Source organism: Terrapene carolina, unplaced genomic scaffold (assembly GCF_002925995.2).
Source record: "Terrapene carolina triunguis isolate 2854851 unplaced genomic scaffold, T_m_triunguis-2.0 Scaffold234, whole genome shotgun sequence".
Lineage (NCBI taxonomy): Eukaryota > Metazoa > Chordata > Testudines > Emydidae > Terrapene > Terrapene triunguis.
Window position 1 is genome coordinate 15,800,327 of NW_020664585.1, and position 12,460 is coordinate 15,812,786.

Genomic DNA, 12,460 nt, shown 5'->3' on the forward strand with positions numbered 1-12,460 from the left:
AAGGTGCACTTGTGCATTTGTTACACAGTGTGGCCCTGATCAGCAAAGCACTTAAACATATGCTCAATTAAGCATGTGAGTGTAGCCTGGTACCACTAGAAATATTTAAACAGGCAAAATTCTTATCTAAAATGATCATGGGAGGGAAATAACTAATAAGAATACTGCTTTCCAGACAGTCATTACCCTGGAAATGGCCTTTTGCAACCCTATTATAACCCCAGTGAGAAATCTGGTTTCCACTCACACCACAGACTACACCCTAAGAGGCCTCAGTTTCTTCTAAGCATTTCAATACAAAATATAGGCCCTGAGTAGAGAAAACAACTGAACCTCTGTGTGAGCAATATAGGAAAATACTGCTATATTAAAATCCTTTCTACAATTCTCGGAACATCACAGTAAAGAACACGCTCAATGAAGGGGGGGGCAGGAGTCAAATCAGTATTTAAGGTTTGGCATTTGGAGTAAGTTACAGTACAACCATAACGGCAGCAAAATAATCTAGGATTTTAAAATACTTTGACATTAGCAAGAGAGATTCTCTCCATCACCCACCATTGGCACTGACTAATGGAAAGAAAACATACATTTAAATAACCAGCTTCATAATTTACAGCTTATAGGAACATGGGAAGTATATTTTAACACCTGATTTTTTTCCAGCACTATAATATTGTAATAATGTCACCATGTAACAAATATTGTATTCTACCATAAAATATCAGCAATCACTCCCAGCTTTTAACACATTAGACCGGTAAAGAAATATAGCTAAAACCAAAGCTTACAAAAAAGCATAAGTATAAACTTCATATAGTTCACTTTTTGTTTGCAAACATATCTTACTAGTTATCAGTCTAGAAGGAAAAAAAAAAAAAAAAAGGCCTACATTGCTGGTTAGACTGCAGGCAACAAGGTGCCACAATACAGAGCAGCTGATCCTTTCACTTCAGAGATGGAGCCCATCACACTCCATGATGCTTTAATCTCTTCTCAGCAAGAGATTAAAGAGCACAGACCAAACTTCAGTTTCATTCCCTCATCAGACACAAGTGTTGGATACAAATGAGAAAGACAGTACAAGATAAATCACTTTACTCAACACTGTACTACTTAAGGGAAAATAGACGTGAAGAATAACAACCCTTTTCCCTATGCAGAACACCATTGTATATGTCTGAAAAATTGTTATATTACACTAAAACAACCAATTCTGCAAATATAACATACATTCACCGATGCCCACATCCATGATCAAAAAACCCTACAACAGACGTGGGCAAACTACGGCCTGCGGGCCACATCCAGCCCGGCCCCATAGCTCCTGGCCGGGGAGCCAAGTCCCCGGCCCCTCCCCCTCAGCCACGTGGGCTGTGCTCTGACCTGCTGCTGCCACTGGGCAGCGTGGGGAGCGCAGCTGGCTCTGGCCAGGTGTCACGGCTGCGAGCTCCTGCGGCTGGTAAGGGGGTAGGGGGGCTGGGTAAGGGAGCGGGGGATCCTGGGGGGGCAATCAGGGAGGAGAGGGCGGTTTGATGGGGCGGAGGTTCTGGGGGGGCGATCAGGGGATGGGGAACAGGGAGTGAGAGACCCGGGGGGCCTGTTAGGGGGCGGGGGATGTGGATAGGGGTCGGGAGGGCAGTCAAAGGACAGGGAGAGTTGGATAAGGGTGTGGGATGCCAGGGGGCAGTTAGGGGCAGGGGGTGGTCAGGGGATGAGGAGCAGAGGGTGGTTGGATAGGGGGTGGGAGTCCCGTGGGGGGCTGCCAGGGGGTGGGGGTGTGGATAGGGGTCGGGGCAGTCAGGGGACAGGGGGGTTGGATAGGTGGCGGGGATCCCGGGAGGGGGCGGTTAGGGGATAAGGGGGGGGGTTGGATGAGTTAGCAGTTCTGAGGGGGGCAGTCAGGGCCGGGAAGTGGGAGGGGGCGGATAGGGGGCAGGGGCCAGGCTGTATGGGGAGGCACAGCCTTCCCTACCCGGCCCTCCATACAGTTGCGCAACCCCGATGTGGCCCTCGGGCCAAAAAGTTTGCCCACCCCTGCCCTACAAGCATATGTTGAAAAGGCAGGGACAGATTTTCTAAAAACTTTATGGTCTAAGATCAGTAGAAATGTTTCTTTTTGTAAAATTCCAATGGAATTTTTTTTTTATAATTCACATAACCACCATTCCCAGGGATCATTTCCAGAAGTCACATGACATAGTTGTGCCAGTTCACAAAGTGACTAGAAATCAACCATAAATAAACGTGTATCTGACTAGTTTGTCTTTGTCCAAGCTGAGTGAAATGCGAAAAGTTATCACGATTGATTCTGAAGGTTTAAGTTAGATTCTGAAAAAAATCTTTGAACTTTAATAAGGTAGGACTTGATCTTCCAAAGTGCTGCATACCTTCAGCTCTGATTGAAATCAAATCAAAAGGAGCTCAGGGCACTTAGCACCTCGTAAGAAACACTCAATACCTTGCAGGACCAATCCCCTATACATTAACAACATAGTTTAAAAATCATGCCTAGAAAATAAACTGTGTCCCTTTAAACTTAAAACAAAGACTTGCACAAAAAGCAACACATTTTTAATCCAGCCAAAATTTTACTGTAAAGGCTTTCTTTCCTTGGTTTTGTGCAAAAGGTTTTGGTAGTTGCTAGGGTATGCTATGGATTTAATAAGCTTTTCCTTTCCATCTCTGGGTGCTGGAGGCTGGTACAAAGCCTTCAGTGGAGTTCAATGGCTTGTTCTCTTGTTTCTTTTCTCATGATCCATTCAAATGGAAAGTTGTTAAGTTTCCAGTTTGAATTGATAGGTGCTTGTTTTCCATTGGTTGATATCTGCATTGAGCATGGTGCGCTCTGTGAAAGTAACATGTCCTTCTGCATCAATGAGAATGACTGTGTTAGTCCTGAAAGAAAATAAGGGAAGAAAAAAATTTTAAACTTCATTTTTGTCTAACCATTTGCACAATAAAACTTTAATCTAAATTTTCCATTAATTTCGCTTGACCACAATAGCATCACATAGAAATAGGTCTGAAAAACGCCAATAAAAACTCAGATTTGAAGAAGGATTAACTTGGGTTCCCCCCACCACATTCCACTGAATCAAACTCTGTACTATCTTGCTTCACTGCTGCACTTATTAAGGTAACAACCACACAAAGCTTTAGGCTGATGGATAAGAAGAATAAAGAGCAGAGAAGACTAATGATAAGCTTTTTAATTGCTGAATATGTTCAAGTCAGTTCTAGCCTGAAAATAAATTTTACAAATCTCCTCAGCCTTATTACTCACCAGCCCAGAATACCACTAATCACCATCTGAGGACACAAGGTCATACAAAGAACCTCTCTGTTTCTCTCCTGAGGAGCACAATATCTCCAAAGAGCAATTTCTGAACATTGAGATGCAAGTCTGCTCACATACAGATGTAAAACTGCTATGTGTAACTCCACTGATTTCAGTGCAACTACTTCTGATTTACACAGCAAAAAAATCAGGCTTGGTGTGTGAAGGCGTGAGAACTTGCAGTCCACTTTAGCCTTGATTAACAGCACTAAATAGTACAGCCATAAATCACAGATGTTCAGGAACACCTATGTACTGGTCAACTGTCCCTTATTTCAAACCCAAGTTGACCTCTGTTTTACATTAACTGCATTTTCACACAGGCAATTTAGTCTACCAATTAACTCAAAGGATTGGCAGTCCACACTTCTGAGTTCCATACCTAATGCTACCACTAATTCTGTGGCGTGGGTCAAATCACCCCTGCTCACCCATCTGCAAAATGGGTACAACTGCCTGAATGGGATGTTGTGAGGCCTAATGTTTATGAAGAGCTTGGAGACTGCTGGATGAGAGGACCTGTGCAGTATTAATTAGAACTGAAGCCCTAACTAAAGAAACAGCAATGGTAAAAAATAGTTTAGACTAGTTCTGCTTACATATCATTACATGTTTGCCACACTCTTCCTATTCTGTCGTATATTGGGGGTTTATTCCAGAACCATTAATTGTGAACGGTGTGACTCCATGTGTTCTCTCCTAAGGCTAGTGATGTGTTGAGATACTGCAATGGTCATGCACTTTGTCAGCAGCAACTTCTCAACATATGTGAATAGTAATTCCAACAAAGATGAAAATGCATCTGATATTTTCACGCAAGACAACTCTGAGTTTCTGGGATAATTAAGCCAGCAAGTTTGAGGATTTAAGTTGCCCTATGCTGAGAGTTGGGAAATACTAGACCTGGCATGGTGAACTAAAGTGACTAATGTATTGGGAATAGGTCAAAACTATGTCTAAATATTTAGTCCATGAACATCCAATGCCATTTCTCCTTTCCCTAAAATTGGCAGAGTACAACCAGTGAAACACAAAAACAAGTATTTCCCTCCATTATTCCTTCAGGACTTTAGTGCCCAGTACATAAATAAACTGGTCATGTTTCTGCATGTATTTTATTACACATCAAAGCAGTGCTCTGCATTTTGCAATGGCTTCTCAGTCAGTTCTCTCCAAATCTGTTTAAAGGTTCTGATGTTATTTTTTAACCCCCCCAAGGAAACGAGGACCAGCCATTTCAGAGACTACCTCTCACTCATTTATTCACTAAGACAGCTAGAGCAATGGAAATGCCATGACTGACTGAGCCAGTGACTGTGGGGAAGCCAGTTTATTCTCCCTGGCAGACCCTTAGCTGAGGAATTCTCTGCCTCCAGGAATCGGCTGAGCCATAATCTTGCCATCTTCAGGTTAGGGTGCAAGATACATATCGTGCAAGCCTTCTCATAACAATAACTGATTCACAATGTTTACTGCTTTCTTCCTGGAGAGAGAAAGTGAAAATACCTCACTTAAGAAAGCAAGCACAAATTAGGAGAAGATGGAGGAGACCAGGATTCTGCTGATCATAATTCTTAATCTGTGAATATGGCACCTAGCTATTATAGTGATTGGACTACAATAAATCCCTAATATAGTTAGGCATACAATATAAATTTTTATTTTAGAATCAAATCTATTTCTCCACTTACTTTGGTAGAAGAGACAAATAAAAAGGGTTATATTCTTCCATACAGCGCTATGTTTACTTCATGTTTGGAATCAGAAGTTGAGGCGGATCAGTATAATGTACTAATACTTTCTGATGTCCAATATAACTCATCACTTGCTAGCAGATCTGTCACTTTGCTGATATGCTGGCTCATGGAGCTGAGCAGAGCAGCAATAGGCAAAGCTGAGATAAGTAGAGCAGGGTAAAATCTTTCAGGTCACTAGTTTACTTGCCAAAAAATGGAGTTCTGGGTTGACCGAAATTACTCGCAAATTCAGGTTGAAGTCAGCAATTGCTTTCAGCTGAAAGTATATAATTTTTTCCCCAAAAAGAGAGTCGAAATGCTTTGTTTCAACATTGTCAAAATTAATATTTTGACTTGGTTTTGAAACGATGTTTCTTTTCCAAATTTAACTAGATTTAAACAAAAAATGGTAAAAATACCCAAAATCAAAATAAAACCAAAAATGAATTTTTTTTTGGTTAAATGATTCATTTAGGTAAGAAACATAAAAAAAAATTCTGTTTTGGGTCCATCTGAAACAAGCTCCCCCAATTTTTTTTTGGTTCAGCCACCAAACTGAAAAAAACCCCCAAACTTTCTGAAGCTGGTGTTCTGAACAGGAAGAGGTGTGATAGTAAAAAAAAAAATATTTTTGAAAGGGTAAAGCTACTTAACTTTAAGGAAGTTATAGCTAGCATCATTAGTAAGTGTGACAAATTGTAAAGCAGGTACTGATAGGCATTTCAAGCAATGTCTGAGACACAAAGCTAAGGAAGATGACAATAGAAGAAGATAATCTATGGATTACAAGTGATTAAACTTATGCATAGATATTAAATTCACTGAACAAACCCACTTTATGGTCCAGAATGTTAAATTTTATGGCAGCATTTGACTTTAGATATATGTCTTGATACAATAGTTGTCTTATTTTGCCTTGAAGTATTTATTTTACCTTGTTCCATATCCCGGGCAACGAACACACAAAGCTGCATATTCGTTCAGTACATGTTGCACATGCTCCTTTCCTTGATCCTCCAACGCGGGATCTGGTAGCTGACTGAAAAATAAATAGCGCTATTACTCTTACCCAGTATTAATACAAAACAAACCCTCCTACACTTACTAACTATAATCAACACACAGCTTGATGATAATGATAAAGAAAAGGCAAAATGTCAAAATAAAATGTGATTTTTTGAAAAGAAACATGAAAAGAAGGGACCAAAGATAAAAAGGTTTGTCAGCTGTTTCCAAGAGAAAATTTCTCAAGGTCTTAACCTTTCATTTCATCAGCTTTCTATTTATTAAATATTTTTAATGATTGTTCACAGTCTTTTTTCTTTCATTGCTATTCCTTCCTTTCTGTATTTGTAGTGTCTCCTGAAATAAAAGAATACCCCTTTTATTGTCAAGTAATTTAAAATACAAAGTGTAAAAAACAAGTATTATTCAAGATGGACTCATGGAGATTTCTTTTGTTTTGGACAGAAACCTGTCTGCAACTTCCAAGAAACATTTGGAGGAAATGGAAAATTATATTGCACAATGCTTAATAAATTTCCAAAGTAAACAAGTTTGCCATGGTAAAGTGTATTGCGATGGGAAGGTGGTATTGAGATCTGTAAACTGTAATTAATGAAACCTCAACACCCTACAGAGAAAGAGTCCAAGGTCACAGAGTCCATAGCAGAGCTGGGAATAATACCCAGATTTTCTGCCTTCCATATATAGCTCATGATGTCAATGACTGACAAATCAAATTGAAATCTGTAAAGACAAATTTAAAATGCTATTTGCTGCACCCTATCGCTGTGTGTGGTTCTCTGCCTCTTCCATCCCCATCACTGCTCAAGTTTCTGCCTCCTACCATAGGCCAGCTTGTGTCAGTGTCTATCAAAATGAGACTAAGTTCAGCAGCCAGTTAGGCACTCGGAGCGCCAAAGAAGAGAGTGGAAGGAGACTGTGATTCAGTGCTGTTTTTCTAGAGTTTTTCCTGCTCCAGAAAGAGATGATGCAGTTTGACATGACTTTAGTTACTGCTATTGAAGCACAGTGTCTCAGATCACACTAGTTTTCTTTGGGGAAAATAGCACAAAGTCAGACTGTTTACACAAATGGGAGAGAGGGAGTCACTAAAAGGATATCATGCATGATACCAACAGGAGAAGAGATCCTGAGGTGGGCTTGTTGTGGGAATTAAATCTCATCCAATAAACCTATTAGATAGCTCACAGAATTAATGCTTATGAAGTGCCAAATATTTCATATGAAAGATATCTTTAGTTCTTAATTCCTATTGGCTGCTTTGAAAAAATCTCAGCCATTTATTTTAAAGTTTTGAACTTTAAAGTTACCTTTAAGACACTCCCCTTTTGGAACCAAAGTGATACTCTTGATGTCTATTAGCACAACTGCAAGATCTTGGGTGCATGTGCATTTGAGTTGTGCAGTACCCTACAGGTTGGCTGTCTTACTGCTAAATTGCCCCAATAAATTTGTTAGTCTCTAAGGTGCCACAAGGACTCTTTTTTTTTTCTAAATTAACAGTACAGCACAGCAAGTTTTTTTAAGCACATCAGTGTTTTTCATTTGTAATATCGAATGCATAGTAAAAATAGTGGAACAGATGCACAACTTAAAATCAGTTCAGTTTTCTAAAGCCCTCATCTTGTCATGAGAAATTTTTCATTTCTTTTGAAGCTTTGAAAATACCACACAAACATACTTAAGTTTTGTTTTAAACCAGATTAAGCTGACAAAAGACAGAGAACTTCAAGTCTGCATTCAAGAAAATGCACGTTATGCAAGTGGAGGTAGGTGTTTATGTAAGATAACTGCTATGGTCCTATCGAAGGGCTTGGACTAGTGTTTTATTCAAACTCACATATTGTATCTATGGGCCAAAATCAGGCTGTATTTACTACATGTGTGTCAAGAGAGGCAGCTAAACAGTGTCACTACTGACCCCTGACCTGAGCCATCCCAAACCTGTGGCTTGAGCTAGGGCAACGTCTGAGATCAGGAGTTATGGTAAGCATGTTTTAGTTTATCATAACTTATCCTTTCTATATATTGCACACTCTACTCCTGCCCTGGCAGGAGTAATCTTTAAGGAATAAGGTACTGATAAGTCAGAATACAGATCCACACTAATGCTACTTTTGCAGTGATAATGTCATGCAAGTCTGTATCTGCCTTCAACTCACACAAAATCAAATCAGTAGGGCTGAAATTTGTTCCAAGGGGGAAGGGAAGTATATTATTTTACTTTTACTTGGCTTTGGTTAAATATAAGCTGAAGCTTTAGCATTACTTTAATACAGCTTTTGTAGGTGAGTTTTAAAATGTTTGTACTTCATGTTAAGTAAAATGTGGGTTATGTTCTTACGGGTCTTGATTATTCAGCACTTTAATGAGCTCCTGCACCAGGTCTTCTTTGGCAAGGTCCTGACTTTGCTTGATCACCTCTGTGAAAAGCTGCTTTCCATACTCAAGTTTCTTCCATGGTGTATCCAACAGAGAATTACTCAATCCATAGATTCCTGAATATTGAAATTAATAAATAATAATAAAAACTTGGGGGCAGGTGAGAAAATGTTTGTGTTAAGCATTTCTCTGGGGTGAAAAAGTTAACATATATGCAACACAGCCAAAAATATAACATTGCCTCATCATTCAGGGTTTGAAGGAGAAAATAAATCAAGCAAAACTTATAGACCTTTTGTCATCTTTTCTCAGGAAAATTTGCTTATCTTTAGCACTTACTCCATTCCCACCTGCCCTCCCACCATTTCTGCCTCTAATACCGTAGAAGGTATTAACCCATGTGGGAAAGAGAAACGTAGCATTCTAATAAAAAAATAATCAGTTAATGTAAAGTCTCATTTCCAGATGCTTAACTCTTCATAAAAAAAACTATTTCTCTTTGTTTTGGAACATAAAATTTTAGTCTGGCAGTTTTACTGAAAAAAAGCTATGGATCATCACACTAAGGGTACTAAATATTAACTGAATCACAGGATTTTGCCACAGCTATTAATGAAATGTAGGTTGAGATGTGAAATCAGGTGCAATTTCCAGAAAAGATTTTTTCAGGAGGAAGACTTTGACTATATAACCTAAATTTGAAAGGAAAAAAAAAAAAAAAAACCAACCCTCATAACTGTGACACTGCAGTTACTTCACAAAAATAAAACCAACAATACTTCCAGCTTTGAACTCCATCAAATAAATGGTACAAAGAATCATTAACAAGAGGCTATATGTTAACTGTTTTAGATTTAAAAAGTCTCATGCATTCACAGTACAATCCCTATGGATCACTTCCAGCAGCATTCTATCTCTATAGCTGCTAGTACATTTTCAGGAGAACAGAACTTTAGAAAGGATTTTCTGGTGATTTACAGTTATCTCGTACAGATTTCATCACTTTTAATCTCATTCAAATGATTCCCTAGCTAATCTTTATAATTAGATATGCTATAAAACGTATGTCCTGGTACTAGGCAGGAGATTGGAGCTCTCCTAGCACACATTAGGGTATGGTTATGAAATGAAGTGATTTTATTTGTTTCTCAGTTTTATTCTAATCCTCATCTGCAGCAATTACTATAAACCTCTGGTTTGGTAATTTATGGCAAGGTATCTTTAGAATTACTTAGTACATTTTGCAATCTAGTCTATCCAGTTTATTCCTTTTAATCACATAATTCACTTTTCTCTCTGATATGACTCTTGAATAATACTGCACTCACTGATGACAGCAGGGAAGTTTCTCCTCAATGGTGCCCTACATTTCCTGGCAACAATCCAAGAGACTAAGCACTGGCTGAACAATGTAAAGATCCTCCCAAATTCAGCTCTCCCTTAGGAGGCCAGATCTACCGAGAATGAATTCTTTGTTGATACGTGGAGATCAGGAATAGCTCTGCTACATTCTGCAGATACCTGGTTTTTGTAATGCAATTATTTTTTAAACCGCAACATGAATAAAAGTTGCTAGTCTTTCAGAACAGTATTAACACACACACACAAAAGACAGTCTATTAAAATGTCAAGTCCCCACTTTGTTACTGGCAGGTTACCCCAGATTCTGAAGCGGATTATCAACGAAATGGAAGAGATTATATATACATTTTACCCAGGCTATCATCCTGGGTTGCTTTCTTTCTACACGCTAACTTTTCCCTGTCAACAGCTGCCACTGTGACAGTTATGCTTTCATCTGGAAGAGCATGCCAGAAATTGGCACAGAGGGATTACACAGAATGCAACAAAAGCAGTCACCGGAGACCATATCACCTCCACACTACACATAATATCCATGTGCTCCAGGACTAAGACCTCCAGTTCTCTCCCCAAACAGCACGACTGCCACCCTGCCTGATGGTTTTTACTATGATTAATGATTAAATTTTGTGCTCCTGAAGGCAGGGGCTTGACGTATAGCAAAGGCAGGCATGGCAGATGCTTTTCTAAATCCTGGCCTGCAACAGTTTTGTTAATCTGGTTCTGGGTTCCTCTTGTGCAGAGCATGCCAAACATTCTGAACTGTGTCAAACTAGATGGTGGTCATGCAGCGTGAAAGATATATGGGCAAGCAGGTTGCCAGCAAATTTGTTTGTACAAATCTTTATTTAAAAGGTTTAGGAATTATCAGCCCTTTTTGTTGCTGTTCAAGAGGATGTGTTTTAAAGGAGTTATAATTCCCATTTTAACTATTTGCTGACTGAGAGTATCCCATTAACCTTATGAAAGGCAAAATAAAGATGCCATCAGCATTAAATAAAACACAGAGTAAACTGTTCTTAAAAGCTACATTGTTCAGAATGTTTTATTTATTTTTGACCCTTCAAAAAAAAAATTCAGCCTTTTGGTGTGGGAATTTTGGATTCATGTTTTGTAATGTTTACTCATGCAAGTATGAGTACATGTTCTTTCTGTCAGCAAATCTAAGGATTCAAATAAAAATAAATGTTATTTATGACATAATTGTTATGACAACATATGCCAAATTGAAGAAAAGAAAAGAAAAGAAAAGAAAAGAAAAGAAAAGAAAAGAAAAGAAAAGAAAAGAAAATGGAGGGTAAATGTGAGAATTAGCAATTAGAGAGTTAATTTTGAAGGTACTATACAAAAGGTAAGATTTTTCAAAAGTGCTCTGCATTTTCCTAACATACTGTTACTTAGTACTTGTAGGGCCTTGAAGTCCTAGTCATGACCTAGGGCCACATTGTGCTAGGCGCTGTACGAACACAGAACAAAAAGACAGTGCCTGCCCCAAAGAGCTTACAATCTAATTATAAAACAAAGAGATGGAGACGGACAGGCCAAGTGGGGACTTCAAAGAAACAATGAGACACTGTTGTTCAGCATGATATGCAGTGGTCTCAGCACACCAGCAGCCTAATCATTGTCAAGTTTTTTTGTAGGCATCGCGGCACAGAAGAGATTTAGGGGGATAATGATTTTGTAGATTGGGGCACTCATTCCTCCCAAATGCAAATAGCAGCTTGTTCGAAATTTAACAAGTGGGCAATGCAGGCTGGCATCGTAGGCCAATTGTAGGCATGGGTCAACATCTTGATAGTAAGTGAGAGATGATAGCTGATGTCAATAGGAGAAACTCTGCTTCTAATTATGTCAGTGGGAGTATTACCATTGATTTCTATGAGAAGTCAAAGCTGAGTGCTTTTGAAAATATCACCCGTAAAGACACAGGCCTCAGTTCTGCAGTGATATCAGCATGGGAAATAGCCCCACTGACTGCAGTGGGGATCCACCTGCATAGAAAAAATCGTAGGACTGGGCCATAGCATGAACTTTTTATTAACTAATGCTTCATTTATGAGTTTTCACAAAAAGGATTTAAAATAAAAATTTTAAAACATAGAATGTGCCTTAAAAAATGCAATTACTTAAATATGTATTATCCTCTCTGATTTTTCCTCCTTATAACTAAAAACTTAGAGCAAATAAACACACATTGCACTTTTTAAAAAAGGGCAACAATAATAGTCACAACTTTATAAAAGAAACCCACCAGCATTTAGGAAGATAGGTTCTGGTTCTCCTTTGTTTCCGTAGTAGCAAATTACATCTCCCTTGGTGGTGCTAAAAAAATAAAAATAAAATAAAAATAAATAATAAATTTTTCTCCTTGCGAAGTGACAACTCATATATTTGATTAAGTTCTAATTTCCTGCAACCTTCAACACAGCAAGACATTTTCCCTATTACTGCTATCTGGCTATACAGCTCAGAGATCAGCTGATTAGTTATAATCACCCTCCTTCCTTTTACAATCAGATGTGAAATACTCGCATCAATCTCACTTTTAAAAGTCATTGTAAAAAAGCTAATAAAAACTACAAAAATATTGCACAGGATGCTTTGTAACTTG

At 38.7% G+C, this 12,460-nt stretch overlaps 1 protein-coding gene across 4 annotated transcripts in view; it reads right to left on the reverse strand.

Annotated features, from left to right (window-relative positions):
- Positions 1 to 1,990: 1,990 nt before the first annotated feature.
- Positions 1,991 to 12,460, reverse strand: part of TANGO2 (transport and golgi organization 2 homolog) — a 79,957-nt gene continuing 69,487 nt past the window's right edge. For all 4 annotated transcript variants that reach the window (XM_024197101.2, XM_024197100.2, XM_024197098.2 and 1 more), the window contains 4 exons: positions 12,101 to 12,171; positions 8,447 to 8,600; positions 6,011 to 6,115; positions 1,991 to 2,898 (listed from right to left, as the gene is read on the reverse strand). In XM_024197101.2, the coding sequence (XP_024052869.1) occupies positions 2,778 to 2,898; positions 6,011 to 6,115; positions 8,447 to 8,600; positions 12,101 to 12,171 (451 nt within the window). In that variant the 3' untranslated portion in view covers positions 1,991 to 2,777. The remainder of the gene's footprint in view (positions 2,899 to 6,010; positions 6,116 to 8,446; positions 8,601 to 12,100; positions 12,172 to 12,460) is intronic.